Source organism: Haliotis rubra, unplaced genomic scaffold, assembly GCF_003918875.1.
Source record: "Haliotis rubra isolate DU_JTF1 unplaced genomic scaffold, ASM391887v1 Scf157, whole genome shotgun sequence".
NCBI classification, from domain to species: domain Eukaryota; kingdom Metazoa; phylum Mollusca; class Gastropoda; order Lepetellida; family Haliotidae; genus Haliotis; species Haliotis rubra.
Window position 1 is genome coordinate 1229795 of NW_025765525.1, and position 14266 is coordinate 1244060.

The following is a 14266-nucleotide window of genomic DNA, read 5'->3' on the forward strand; positions in this document are numbered from 1 at the left end:
AACGTCTTTTGGTATGACGCGGTCGGGGATCGAACCCACGACCTTCCGCTCTCCGGACGGACGCTCTAACCACTACATCACGGAGGAGGTTATTATGAGTAGGTTGACGATCTGAATTAAGGAAACAGTGATGATAGACATTAAACTTATATTGCTGTATATGATATTTGTATTCTGTATTATTCCTTATCCCACATAGCTGTTCTCTTTCAGTCAATTTAATCAGGGGATTTCAGAAATGATACGATACAAGTGGAATATATATAATGTAGGTTCAACAATTTAACTTGCCAAACAGAGGCGGACGCCAGAGGCATATAGCCTAGTGGTGAAAGCGTTCGCTCGTCACGCGAAAGGCCCTGGTTTGATACCCATCGTGGGTACAATGTGTGAAGACCATTTGTTATGTTCCCCGCTGTGATATTGGTGGGATATTAAATCATAAAATCATACAATTCATTCACTCACATATTAAAGGTATTGGAAGTGTGAGTCGGCATGAAATGGTTACACCTATAAAAGATTAGTGAGTGAGTGAGTGAGTGATCGAGTTGGGTGTTACGCCGCTTTTAGCGATATTCCAGCTACATCACGGCGGGGACACCAGAAATGGGCTTCACACAATGTACCCATGTGGGGAATCGAACCAGGGTCTTCGTCGTGACGAGCGAACGCTTTAACCACAAGGCTACTCCACCGCCCCAATAAAAGATTAATCAAGTCTTGCATAGTGTAGCTCCATGTGCTGGTCGGTATTTTTTCACGCTTCATTTACGTTAATGGAATCTTCCAGGTATTTATTTTATGTTCATTATGTTCAATGTTTCAGTCAATTCAGGAAATAATTTTGATATCATTATATTGGTTTGTTCCACTAATAAAAATGCATGCTTAGATATTTTGACTCTGCTGTAAAAGGCACAGGAAGCGGAAACTAAAACAAGCGAGGACGCATGCGCGGTAGTCCATTGACCGACGTATCGATTTGTGAGTTTCGCACTGGGATGCACCTTTGAGATAAGATTTAGTACTCTAGAATGCAATAATCTGATAACCACTAAAGGGACAGCAAAACGGATACGACACGAACATAACACGCCTTTGGCAATAGGGATCTACACTTCATACAGTGGCAAAACAGTGTTCTTGGAACAGGTGCCCGCTCGTGAGGCGGGTTTGACAGCAGCTGACAGTGAAGAATTTCTGAAACGTGGGCAATTCAGCAGTGTAGCCTTTTCAAGTGACGCGCGCCCTTGGACATATTATCCTCCGAAATGGTTAGGCAGCCAACAAGGAATGATTCATACAAATCTTCAGAAATTGGATCATCTTAGAACCATGGGCAACGGCTGAGTCTGTGACGGGGGCTTCTGTGTATTGACAGTTGCAACGGCTGTAGCGGTTGTAACAGGTGGCTGGTAGTGTACAGCCCACTGTTTACAGTGGGTGACCCCCTGGGGTCAGGCCTTCCGCTGTAGTACTGCTGTCACCTTGCAGATTGAGTTTATTTGTTACATTATGGTTTTGGTGTCAAAATGATTTCCTTCATGTCGAAGAAAAAGAAGTATAAATTCCAAGTTACCCTAGTTGTAGAGGAGCTGTCATCAATGACATTCCCAAATGGAATATTTTTTGCCAAAGTCCGACTGCATGAAGGAGGGAATTTCTTGGATCACTCTTCTCGGTAAGACTTAAGTTTCGTTTGATACTTTTTGTGAGTCTGTTAACACGGTTGCTACTGAGACTGGTAAGGGTAAATGTAATACCCAACTTCTAAATATTATTTGATTTGTCTTTATTTTAATTAAACTTTTCATGAATATGTGAAGGTGTATATTATATCTTTGCTTTTTGTCTGGTGCCATTTTTCTTTAAAACAGGCAACACCACTGGCAATTAGTGGTGTTCCGATTGATTGAAATAATCGAAGATTGGTCGCAGTGACCAAACGACCAAGCAATCGATCACATTTTCTCATAATCGAACATAAACGATTTTGGAACTACTGTTTTAGTCTTTGAAATACTTGACAATGGAACATATCGTTGAAGTTGTCAGGGTCTGAAAACATGTTTAATTCTACGAAAACTCACTTCACTAACTGAAAAGCCATGACTGAATATTTCTTGAAGACTCCGTTAAGTTTATGTTCATGATATGTTAGCCATCACTTTAAAGTAGCAAGCTGCATCATGTTATACATATCTGCAATAACAACCTGGATAGGAAAATCTGAAAAATGACACTAACCAATATTTTTTCGATTATTGTTCGTTGGTAATGAAGCAATCATCAACTGTGAGATTTCAACCAATTCCCAACACTACTGGCAATCAGAGTTTCTGTAATGAAAATGATCTTTTTGTCATGTTTATAATTACATTATGTCATATAGTACATACATATTACAGTTTACATAGTAATGATAACAACACACACTGTGACATGTAAACATGCTGTATTTAGTGCTGATTATCACCATAGATTGATTGCGTTGATGTTGATAATAAATAAGTCCTAAACGATGATAATAGTGGTTTTGATATTTTTGTAATTTCATTTTAGTATACATGCTTCTGCATTTTGATGCTTAAATTTACAATAAGTACTAGTTCATATAAATTAACATGTATTCCAGCCAAGGCCTGCATCGAGACGGTGAGCATACCTTGGTATAGTGCAAAGTCGTCAAGTTATATGCTGGACTATATGTGTACATGCCTTGCAATCTGTGATAAATATCCGTTCAGGATGTTTGTTTAAGGTACACATGGTAGATCTGTCTGTATGCTGTTAGGTTTCAGGATATTGTATCATGTCATGTTGATAGTGAATTTCCCATGTTAACAGAAAAACAATTTTTTAACTTGCACATGATTATATTAAATTTTTTTCAGTGCTATTATCATGATAATTTTTGTCTAGGATATTATTGATGACATTTTCTTCTGACAATTGGCTTGATTGATCCATTGTCAAACGTTTAAAGGAGAGTAATGTGATAGTTCTCTTCTACTCGCTCACTCATGAAGTATCTATGTCAGGGGCTCAGTGGCTACCTTGCCACTTATCACACAGAAGGCCTGAGTTCCATTGTTCCAGTGGCTGAACATTCTTTGAGCTCATTGCAGGATACTTGTAACAGTAGTATTGCTTTCACTCACTCACTCATGCTGAAAGAATGATGTTGTGGCTTAAGTGTTTTCTTTCATCCTGGAGAGGCAAACAGGTAGCTCAGTGGTCAAGCATTTTCCTCTTCTCGCTGAAAAGGGATCAATCACTCGATCACAAACAGTCGAGTTTGTTTACTAAAAGAATGTATATTGCTGCCAATCAAGTTAATGGCCAAGATAATTACACAAGGTGTAATTGATAGAACTTGTTTATTGTACGTAGGTGACAGCTGTTGAACACACACTGCAATTACCACCTTAACTTATTGGTTGTTACACACAGGCTACGCAGGCTAATGACACTGTATTGTTACGCGTGAACAAACTCATTTGGATGGAGTCATGAGATGCCATAGAGTGTGGTTACCTTGTCTTGTACTGAGTTTAAACATGAAACTGCAACACTAAGTCACATTTATGGGGTGTTCAGAACCAGAGAATAAACTTGATGTTAGACAATGAAGATTTAGGATTGCTATGAGAAGAAGTCCTTATGGATGAAGTGTTCAGGGGTGGAAATAACCCACTGCCCGACGTCCCAGTCCAGTGTTTTTTTCTGTCGGGCAAGCAAATTTGTATATTACACTGTACCGGTGTCCAGTTGACTTTCCAATGTAAATTATGTTGTTTATTTAAAAAATCAACAAGAAAACGGCCGGTATAGTGGAAAAATTATCAGGGCAAGTGATTTTACATGTGCCACTGTACACTAGCACTTTAGGAGTACACTAGCAATTTTAAAGTTATTTCCACCCCTGGTGTTCTGTAACAGAAAATATCAATGGTTACAGAATTTTTCTTGTTTCTGTGCTGGTAACTGTCACTCATAAAAGTTTACAAAAATGTATTGTCATAATATAATTATGTTGTAGACGACCTGGGTGCTAAGGAAAGTTATTGGATGTTAAAAAATTGACAAGGGAATAGGGGAGCTTATCATAACTGTGCTCAAGAAGATACATTTGTTTTTAGAGATGAGTGGAAGTTAATACACTTTGTTCAAAAGTCAGTGAAACTGACGCTTTTTTGAAACACTGTAAACAAGAAAATATGGACTGTCTTGCCATATTATAACTAACTTACAGATTGGTCTACTGGAGCGGTGCGCTATATATGGCAAATATTGTAAGCTGACTAGTCGTACAAAATTACCCCTTGGCAGAACCCAATTATTGTTGAGACATTCTGTGGGTGTGAGTGGGAGGGTGGCAAATATTCTCCTTGAGATTTTGAGCAGGGATGGGAATAACTTTAAAATTGCTAGTGTACTCCGGTACAGTGGCACATGTAGAATCACTTGCCCTGATAATCTTTCCACTATACCGACTGTTTTCTTGTTGATTTTTTAAAATAAACAACATAATTAATATTGGAAGGTCAACTGGACACCGGTACAGTGTGATATACAAATTTGCTTGCCCGACAGAAAAAAACACTGGACTCGGGTGTCGGGCAATGGGTTATTTCCACCCCTGTTGAGGGAGGAACAGGATTGGCTGTCAACAGATCATAGAGATCCATAACCTTCAACTAGATATTGATGGATTGTTAATAAAATTTCGATAAGTAACTGAGCAAAAATGCCAAAAGGCTCAGAAAGAAATCAACACATTTCACATCTCTGGTGCGTGGTGACACATTTATCCTTGGATTACTCACAAAACAGTGTTTGAACATGATTTTGAAGCAGCCCATGAATAAATACAAAACCCTGTGTAGAGTGTGAATAGCATAAAACTATTTGTTCAAGGTAGTATATGTAGCAGCTGGTGCTCAGTATCATCTAAGACTCAATTCTCATATATATAATCGTTAATACAGTGATTCTTCCTATAGGCAATATTTCAGATTATCGATCACTTTCGCCAACACAAATTTCGATTCTACTTTAGGGCTAGGAAAGAGTCAATGATGGTGACAGTTGTCATGCTTGATAAATGAAATTACAGGCACTAATAACTGCTCTTGATGCAGTGTAGGCACTAGGGCTGTTGCGATTCATTTGTGTATTCAGTTAAGCAAACTGTATCCCTAATGAATTCAGTTCATTATTCACGATCACAAGAATCGAATATTCATGACTGTTTTAAAAAGGAATGTTTTTACTTGATTTTGGGTGTTATTTATCAAAGTAGCATATACAAAATGGAATACAGCCAAGCCAGGCAGTAAAACCGTCAACACTTATATATTCGATTTGACAGTAATGTGGTCACTGGTCATTGTTGTGATGGTGAATATCTGTCAAGGAGTATATTTTATTATTGATTCTCTGAATATAATAGCTGTTTTGTATTCATTACCCAATATTCGTGATATGTATCATATTTGCCTCGTAGTAGATTTTTTTAAAATTTTTGGCGTTTATTTTTTTTTTTTCAAGAAACCAAAGTCTTCCATCATAAACGACGGTCATTACATGATGACATATACAAATACATGAACATAATCAGATATCCAACATACCAGGATATAACATAGTTAGACCAGTGAAATATCAGCCTGTATAGGGTGTTGTATGTGGTGCATCAGTGTTTCCGTTCTCCGGTATATACCTGAAAATCGCCAGTAAAATTCGTTGGGGACCGGTAAAATTCGTTGGGAGATATAGGGGACCGGTAAATTGAAGCCAGCCAACCAGTCACTGTGTCCGTTAAATAATCATGCATTAAAATAAAATAAAAATTCGTTTGGGACCGGTAAATTGAAAGCCAACCAGTCACTGTGTCCGTTAAATAATCATGCATTAAAATAAAAAAAATTCATGGGTAAGCGAAATCACAGTCTTGGCTGTGCTTTCATGGTCGCAAATATTGTTATGTTTCGGTAATACCCAGGCTAAAAATAACATGGAAATGAGTACTTACAGTATGGTAATAGGATATGACAGGCAAATTTCATTCATGACCGGTAAAATTTTAAGTTGCCAGACACAGTGTCCGATAAATAATTTAGTCAGCGGAAACACTGTGCATACCCAACATATCATGTTTTATATAGTGCAACATGCAGCATACAGTGTTGCATATAGCATCACACCAGACATAGCATATTGTATATAGGGTCACATCCAACATATGCTGTATATAGCGCAACATCCAACATAAGTTGTATAAAGTGTCATATCCGAAATATCGTATTGTATATAACATACCAAACGACCTATCATGTTGTATATAGCACCATATCCGACATATCATATTGTATATTGGGCCACATCTGATCTTTCCATATCATAAAGTATATAGCTGACTGACTGACTGAGTTTGGTTTTACGCCGCTTTTAGCAATATTCCAGCAACATCACAGCGGGGGACACCACAAATGGGCTTCACACATTGTACCCATGTGGGGATTCGAACCCGGGTCTTCGGCGTGACGAGCCAACGCTTTAACTACTAGGCTACCCCACCACCCCCATAAAGTATATAGGCTTTATAGCATTAAATAGTAGATTGGTTGTAGTACTAGGTACAATTAATATTACAGTGATCCTTTGGCATTTATGTTTTTTACCATTTTCTACACATTAGTGTTAGGGGTGACTATAGAAGGGCAAATAACTATTGCGATAGCGCAAGTAATTGCATCATACTATTGCCATAGCGATAGTCTATTGCATCATACTATTGCCATAGTGATAGACTATTGCGACCAACTATTGTAATACTATTGCAGTAGTATTTTTCTCCTTGAATTGTCTCATTTGAAGTCATTTCCCAAATGAATGTATAGTTTATGTGAAATAAAAACAAGTTGAAGTAGTTTCAGTTGCTTTAAATAACTGACAAGAAACTTGAAACCGAGATCAAGTAAACAGTTAAAACATAAACACAATGAAGCTGCAAGTCTGCACCAAAACAATCTGGTACTTCCTGTGTTTTGCACTGTGCATTTATCAACGGACGTCAATTACTAAACTATCAATAGTTACACATACTATCAATGCATTGATAGTTTTTCGTTTCTACCATCGATTAATTCCTATTGGAGACTCAACAATTGCAATCCATCTATAGTTTGATGCATCGTTATAGCCCTAATTAGTGTATTGCGTAAAACCATGTTTTGATTAGCGACTATTTTTTTCTAGCACTTTTGAGAATTAAATTGTGGCATATCAGTACCTTACAACCATTTTTGGCCCTAAACCTTTAACATGTTTTAGTGTGTTAAGTGTTAAAAGAATCACCACAAAAAGTCAATAGATTATTGGAACAAGTCGTAAGAGACCCTTTGAACCTAAGTATCGATACCTCAGATTATATATCATTTATGCATTGTGAGTGGAAGACAGTGTGCTTGACCCGTCTGAGAAACACATACTATTTATGCATGCTTCAGTTGTTTTGTTGCCTGAGTCATGGCTATTGTTTCAGCATCAATATGTATGTTTGTATTAGGACAGAAAAATAATGGAAATGTTTTGTTTTTTAAATGGCCTTAATGTGGAAAACAGAATAATTTTGGATGGAAATTGATGGAAACCATCATTTGTTAAAACTTTTTTGCTGAATTTTGTTTTATTTCAAGGAGTTTTTTCACACCGTAGTGCAGTACTGATATATAAAAGGAAGGCTTCTCATATAATATCGTGTTGATCAGTGTTCAGTAATGTTTACATGAGTCACTGGCTGAGCCTGCTATAAGGTGTGGTAGCCAAGTGGTTAATGCGTTCACTCATCATAGCAAAGGACCTGGTTCAAATCCACACATTGGTACAATATGTGAAGCCTGTTCTGCAGAAGCCCTGGTGCCCCTTCACATTGATATTTGTGGAATATTGCTGAAACTAAACTGCTCGCTCGCTCACCCACTCACTCACTCACTCCTTGTTTCGATGCAGTGTATCAAGTTGCTGATGCAGACACTGCTTAATTAACACAGGACTCAGCATCACTGGTCACAGGATGTTTAGGGTAGTTGGGTAACCACGTGGTTCAAACATCACCTTGTCACTCCAGAGGTCCAGGTTCGAATCCCACATGGGTCAGTGTTTGAACTTGAAGCCTATTCTCAGTATTTCTTGTGGTATAGCTGGAATATTGGTTCAGTGTGTACACTGATGTAAATCTGTAGTTATTCCCTCAACCATTGATAAATGATACAAGCTGCAAGTGTTCATCATGTGGTCCAGGTTCGAATCCCACATGGGTCAACGTTTGATGACCATTCTCAGTATCTCTTGTGGTATAACTGGAATATTGGTACACTGATGTAAATCTGTAGTTATTCCCTCAACCATTGATACATGATACAAGCTGCAAGTGTTTGTCATGTCACACAACCCAAACACATCAACAACATACATATTTAATTAACAATCAGTGAGACATAACACCATGTTTATGTATTATTCATTGAGTTATTGTATGTGTGACAAGACCAAGAAACTTAAGTCAAAAAGGATGTTATTATTCATAGTGTTGTTAGACTGTTGTTTGCCTTTTTTTCCCTGGGCACAATGTGTGAAGCCCATTTCTGATCTCCCTGCCGTGATATTGCAGGAATATTGCTAAAAGCAGCGTTAAACTGTACTCACTCACTCACTCACTTTTTTTTTTTTTTTTTCAATTTTCATGCGTATTTACAATCTAGCATGTTTCTGGGGCCCCGAGACTCAAATACAGCTGAAACCACCATCACTCTAGGACTCTTTGTGAAATTTGATAGTTTCTCGTGTGATTGTCAAGTTAAATAGCGCAGGGTTACTGAATATGTTTTGCTTGTTCTTTTCATTTATTGAATGAAAAGAGCTACTTAACCTGTCAGGTGTTGGGTTTTCATGAAACAGAGCATTCTTTTAAAAGTATTATCATCTGACTACTGGGGGCCGTTTAGCCAGGTTGGTTGGTGGGGAGTTGGACCACCCGATCCTGTTAGTCACCTCTTACTACAAGCATGGGTTATTGAAGACCATTTCTAACCCGGATCTTCACGGGCCCTTAGCCAGGTAGAACAACGGACGACTACACTATATACACAGAATTATTTACATGAAAATATTGCATATTTGTAATCAAGAAACTTAGTGCTCAAGTTGAAAATGTTACATTACATAGTTGTGCAGTGTGTTGTTGTCCTATTGGGTGTTTACTTTTACATGCATATTTGTAATCAAGATGAGGTGAAATTGGGTTTAACGTCGTGCTTGAGAATATTTCGCTCATATGATGACGTGCATGCGTGTGTATGTGTATGTGCGGCTGCTTGTACTAGCCCAGACTTAAGCTGGTTTTATAGTGCTAGCCCACCGAAATACCATGCCGCAGTGAAGCATGAATACCCCACTCAGACACATTACACTGACTCCGAGCCGACCAGTCCTTGTTGTACCCATTAATGCCGAGCGCCAGGCAGGGACCAACAAGTACCATATTTTAACGTCTTTTGGTATGATGCGGTCAGGGATCGAACCCGCGACCTTCCGCTGTAATCAAGGTAGCCTTTGAGGTACCATGATTCAAATACAACCTAAACCACTTTAACTAATTTCCGCTACGCATCAACCGACTTACACACCACACTAAACTTAAAATTACACAATTGATGTCCAGCCAAGATAAATCTGTATTGTTTAATACTGCTATCTACCTCACTAAAATGTTTACATTGCAAAACTATGAACGGGCGCTCATGTCATTATGATTTTCCCACACTAAGCACGTCATTGTACTGTAGGTCTCAACGGCCATCATCTACGAAAAGAGTCTGAAACCACATGATCCATAGAATCTACTTTATCTTCTAACACTTCATGAAATCTGATAGTTTCTCATGCCATTGTCAAGTAAAATGGCACTGTGTTACTCAATATATTTTGTTTGTTGCAGAATGAAAAGAGGTACTGAGTTTGTCAGGTGTCAGATTTTCTTTTATGGTGTATTCATTAAACAGCTTTTTTTGTTTAAAGGTATTATTATCATCTGACTAACGGGAGTGGCTTTGCCCGGTAGAACAAGAGCCTGTGTGAAGCCAATTTCTGGTGTCCCCCACCGTGATATTGCTGGAATATTGCTAAAAGGGGCTTAAAACTAAACTCACTCACTCACTAGAACAAGAGACGACTAGTACTTAATACACAGATTAATGTACAATGTCTGACAAATACAACGATGGTGAGCATTATCATATCCCAGTGCGTAGATTGATTGCTTATGATGTCAATCACCAGATTGTCTGATCCAGATTCTAATATTTACAGACTGCCGTCCTATAGCTGAGACATTGCTGTGTGGTGTTAAACAATGCACAAACAAACGCATAGACTCAGTCACCAGATCAGCTAGGCCTTCCTGGGGGCAGTAGGGTAGCCTTGTAGTTAAGGCCTGAGCTCATCACACAGAAGACTCGGGTTCAATTCCCCACATGGGCACATGTGTGAAGCCTATTTCTGTTCCCTGACGTGATGTTGCTGGAATATCGCTAAAAGCAGCGTAAAACTAAACTCACTCACTCCTGGACCAAGATTCCATATCCAAGGTAACAAGACATGGATTAAGTCATAAATATAACAGAAGTAGTTAATGAGTGACATAGCTTCTTAGCTTGTCCAGGATTGCTGATGGCGGACAGTGTACGATGCAATGGGTATTATCAATGGGATAAGCCTCTTACAAGAGATTACCAATTCCAGTTCCAGCCATGTTCCTCAGTACATGGCAGCAGGGTCATCAGCCTTTGCTAAAAAAACAGTTTTGATGCCCAAATCCCTGGCTCTTACCTTATACTAGCTATGCTAACTTTGACATGGGGTAGCCTTGTGGTTAAAGTGTTAGCCCATCACACTAAAGACCCGGGTTCATTTCCCCACATGGGCAAAATGTGAAGCCCATTTCTGGTGTCTCCTCATCATGATATTGCTGGAACATTGCTAAAAGCAGTGTAAAACTAAACTCACTCACTCACTCACTCACTTGTATTATGACAGCAGGGGCTGAGCCTACAGTGACCCACACATTGACAACAGGTAGACTAATGCTTAGTCTCTAAATATATATAATTTTGTCCTCTCATTCTGCCTACATGTTTCAGTTACTTGAAGACAACTAAACTTTTACTCAAAGCATTTTTGTTTTAGCATACAAAGCTGGTTTGGGTCCCTTTCACTAAAAAATAAAAACAAATTGTTCAAAATCATGATGATAATGACAGGGAAATATGAGATTTCTGGTATACGAATGTCTATATTTCATATATATCATGTTATCTACTATAAATAAAATATGAATACAATCAAGATTGTGTTATGTCATGGACAAGTCCATTTCAAAATTAGAGGTGGCCTGATTTTTCTCATTCTGCCTACACTTTTATTAGGGCTGCGCAATATAACCTGTTTACCGGTATTTACCGGTTCAGACATGAAATCGACGTATTGCAAACCGGATCGAAAACCGTTTTTGACATGCATTCTAAAACTTTAACACTCGGAAATCTTTGATATTAACGCTTTTCACACCAGAGTTAGGTTCGGTTTGAAATTGTGTTCTTAATTTTTGCTCAAGTGTTTCGCAGAGTTTTGGATCTGACTGTTATATATTTACTCATTAAAGACCAGTGATCCCTGATATGTCCTGACCAGGTCAAGTTGCTGTCTAAAATCTCAGGGCTTTTTTGATAGTGGAGAAACTAGTTCAAACTAGTAACCACTGTGTTGATGTTTTCATTGTTTCCTTCATTTTAACATGATTAAAAGTTTTTATTAAAGCTTAATCAAGCATAGTGATTTTGTTGTGTTTTTGCTTTATAAATCAAGCATTAATGTTGATTATAAGTAAGTTTTGGTGAAAATAATTCTTGCAATATATTGCAATACGTATCATCAATATATGCTTTCGAATCGCAATACATCGCAATATGAAAATTCTCTGCAATACCCACCCCTAACTTTTATTATATCTGTTGGCAGAATAAGAGTAAACCAATCTAGACTAGCATCATTTATGGTACTGCAGAAACAGCTAGACAGAAGCTAAAATAATGCAGTTCAGGGACTGTGAGACAGACTTCGACACCAGGCTAGCACAGCCATTACTTATACTCACAGAGCTAACCATATAAGACTGGATTTATTTAGTTCAGCAAGAAATGGTTGCCCCAGGGCTTAGCTGAAGCTGTTTTGGTCAGTATTTAATTTGCAAGTTATCGATCCGTGTTCTGACATAGACCATGGTGTGGTGACTCACTGCCAGCTGTTTGTTGGCAGTTGAAATGCTTATGTAGGTTGTTCCAAGGTAAATATGTTAGGTCCCTATAGCAAGGGGTAACTTTGGGCTCTTTTCACAACAGGTTTGCGGTAGTTTCATAGAGGTACTTATTAAAATTTGTATCCACCATCTTCTTGTCTTATCATATTAAGTGTTTTTAACTTGAACATGTACACAGCTGTTGTATATTGCTACGTATGGGGCAAGTTTTTCATACCTAAATATAGAGGTTTTTTTATTAGGGGTTGCCTTCAGCACAGGGTAGAAGACCTGGGTTTTTTCAACCAGTGTCAACCGGTGTCAACCAGTGTCTGATAGCCACTGATGTTGTTTGACAGTAAAACTTCACATTTCATTTGAAATAACTGAGTGAGTGAGTTTAGCTTTACGCCTCACTTAACAATATTCCAGCTATATGGCGGCGGTCATAAAATAATCGAATCTGGACCAGGCAATCCAGGGATCAACAGCATGAGCATCGATCTGTGCAACTGGGATGTGTCTGGGACTTCAGTCCTGCCCCACAGCGAAGCACACGTGATACATGTGGTCTCACCTTAGGCAAGTCAGTTTGTTCAAAATTGCCGCTGTTCACCCAGCAGAAAATGGGTACCCGGTGGGATAAATTCATGTGACTATAACCCTCTAGCGCAGCTTGGTATATCCGGGGTTATAATAATCAGATTGTTTGGGCGCTTGCTTTGTGCATGTAGTAATGCATGATAAACTGACTATTATCATTATTATTATACATATTTTGCAAATATAGTTTACATGAGCCTCGCTTCGATTACGATTGCCCAGCCAGCAGACAGGGTGATAAAAACACAGTTTCCGCCATTGTAGAGATGGAAGTAAGCATGAGCAGAATCATCTCATATTTTCCGGCACAGACTGGCATAACTAGAATCGAATATCCATGAATTGTTTTAAAAGGAATATATTTTTATGTATTTGGGTGTTTATCACTGTTTATTATCCATATGGTGAAACATAACCAGTGTCATATATATGATATGTGCAAATGAGCACATATCACTTTTGCCTAGCATCCATTGTTTCTGTATTTCGTCGCCTGTGACGGCATTAAACAATTGAACGAGACGTCAATGATCAGGGCAGTCACACTTGCTTACCATGTTTTACTTCACAATTGTACATAAATAAAATGGATAATGAAGAAGTCACACAACTTATGCGAAACTCATTTCGTATAAGTTGTATGACACACTTGTACGTGTAATAATCTCTATTTATCAAAGTGACATATAGGCAAAATGGAATATATCTAAGCAAGGGAAATTATAGTCAACACTCTTATATATTCAGTTTGACATTTTTGGTCATGATAAGTTAACACTGTCAGAATGTTTGAAAAAGGTCAAGGAATATATTTTGTTATTGTTTTACTAACTATTATTAAGTTATATAGGTGTAATGAAAAATATGTCAAATGTTGACTCATTTTTGTATTCTTTACCCAATATTCGTGACATATATGATGTATCGAATTTGCCTCAAAATGTATTCTGTGTTGCAGCTGGAGATTAACTATATTAATAGGAAATATTCCCTGTACTTTAGCTATTCTTTTGAGTAGTGGGGCATGGTAGTCTCAGTCGTCTAATGCTCTCTGCAGAGTTGTCTCCCTTGGGCATGCAAGAAACCTATAGTTGGGGTTCGAATCCCATTTACCCTGTTGGTTTGTCCAGGCTTCACCAAGGGCTTCATCAGAGTAGTAAATGATCACTCAGACTCACTCACTCACTCACTCACTCACTCACTCACTCACTCACTCACTCACTCCAATAGTGATTACTGTGAAATGAATAAAGAATGTAGCTGAAAAATCTGATTGTGATTCCAAGAGGATATTACATCCAT

At 38.2% G+C, this 14266-nt stretch overlaps 1 protein-coding gene across 3 annotated transcripts in view; it reads left to right on the forward strand.

The window, feature by feature from the left end:
• Nucleotides 1-978: 978 nt before the first annotated feature.
• The window catches only part of LOC124271082 (protein FAM102A-like), a 74788-nt gene continuing 61500 nt past the window's right edge, over nt 979-14266 (forward strand). For all 3 annotated transcript variants that reach the window (XM_046706151.1, XM_046706152.1, XM_046706153.1), the window contains exon 1: nt 979-1684. In XM_046706151.1, the coding sequence (XP_046562107.1) occupies nt 1536-1684 (149 nt within the window). In that variant the 5' untranslated portion in view covers nt 979-1535. The remainder of the gene's footprint in view (nt 1685-14266) is intronic.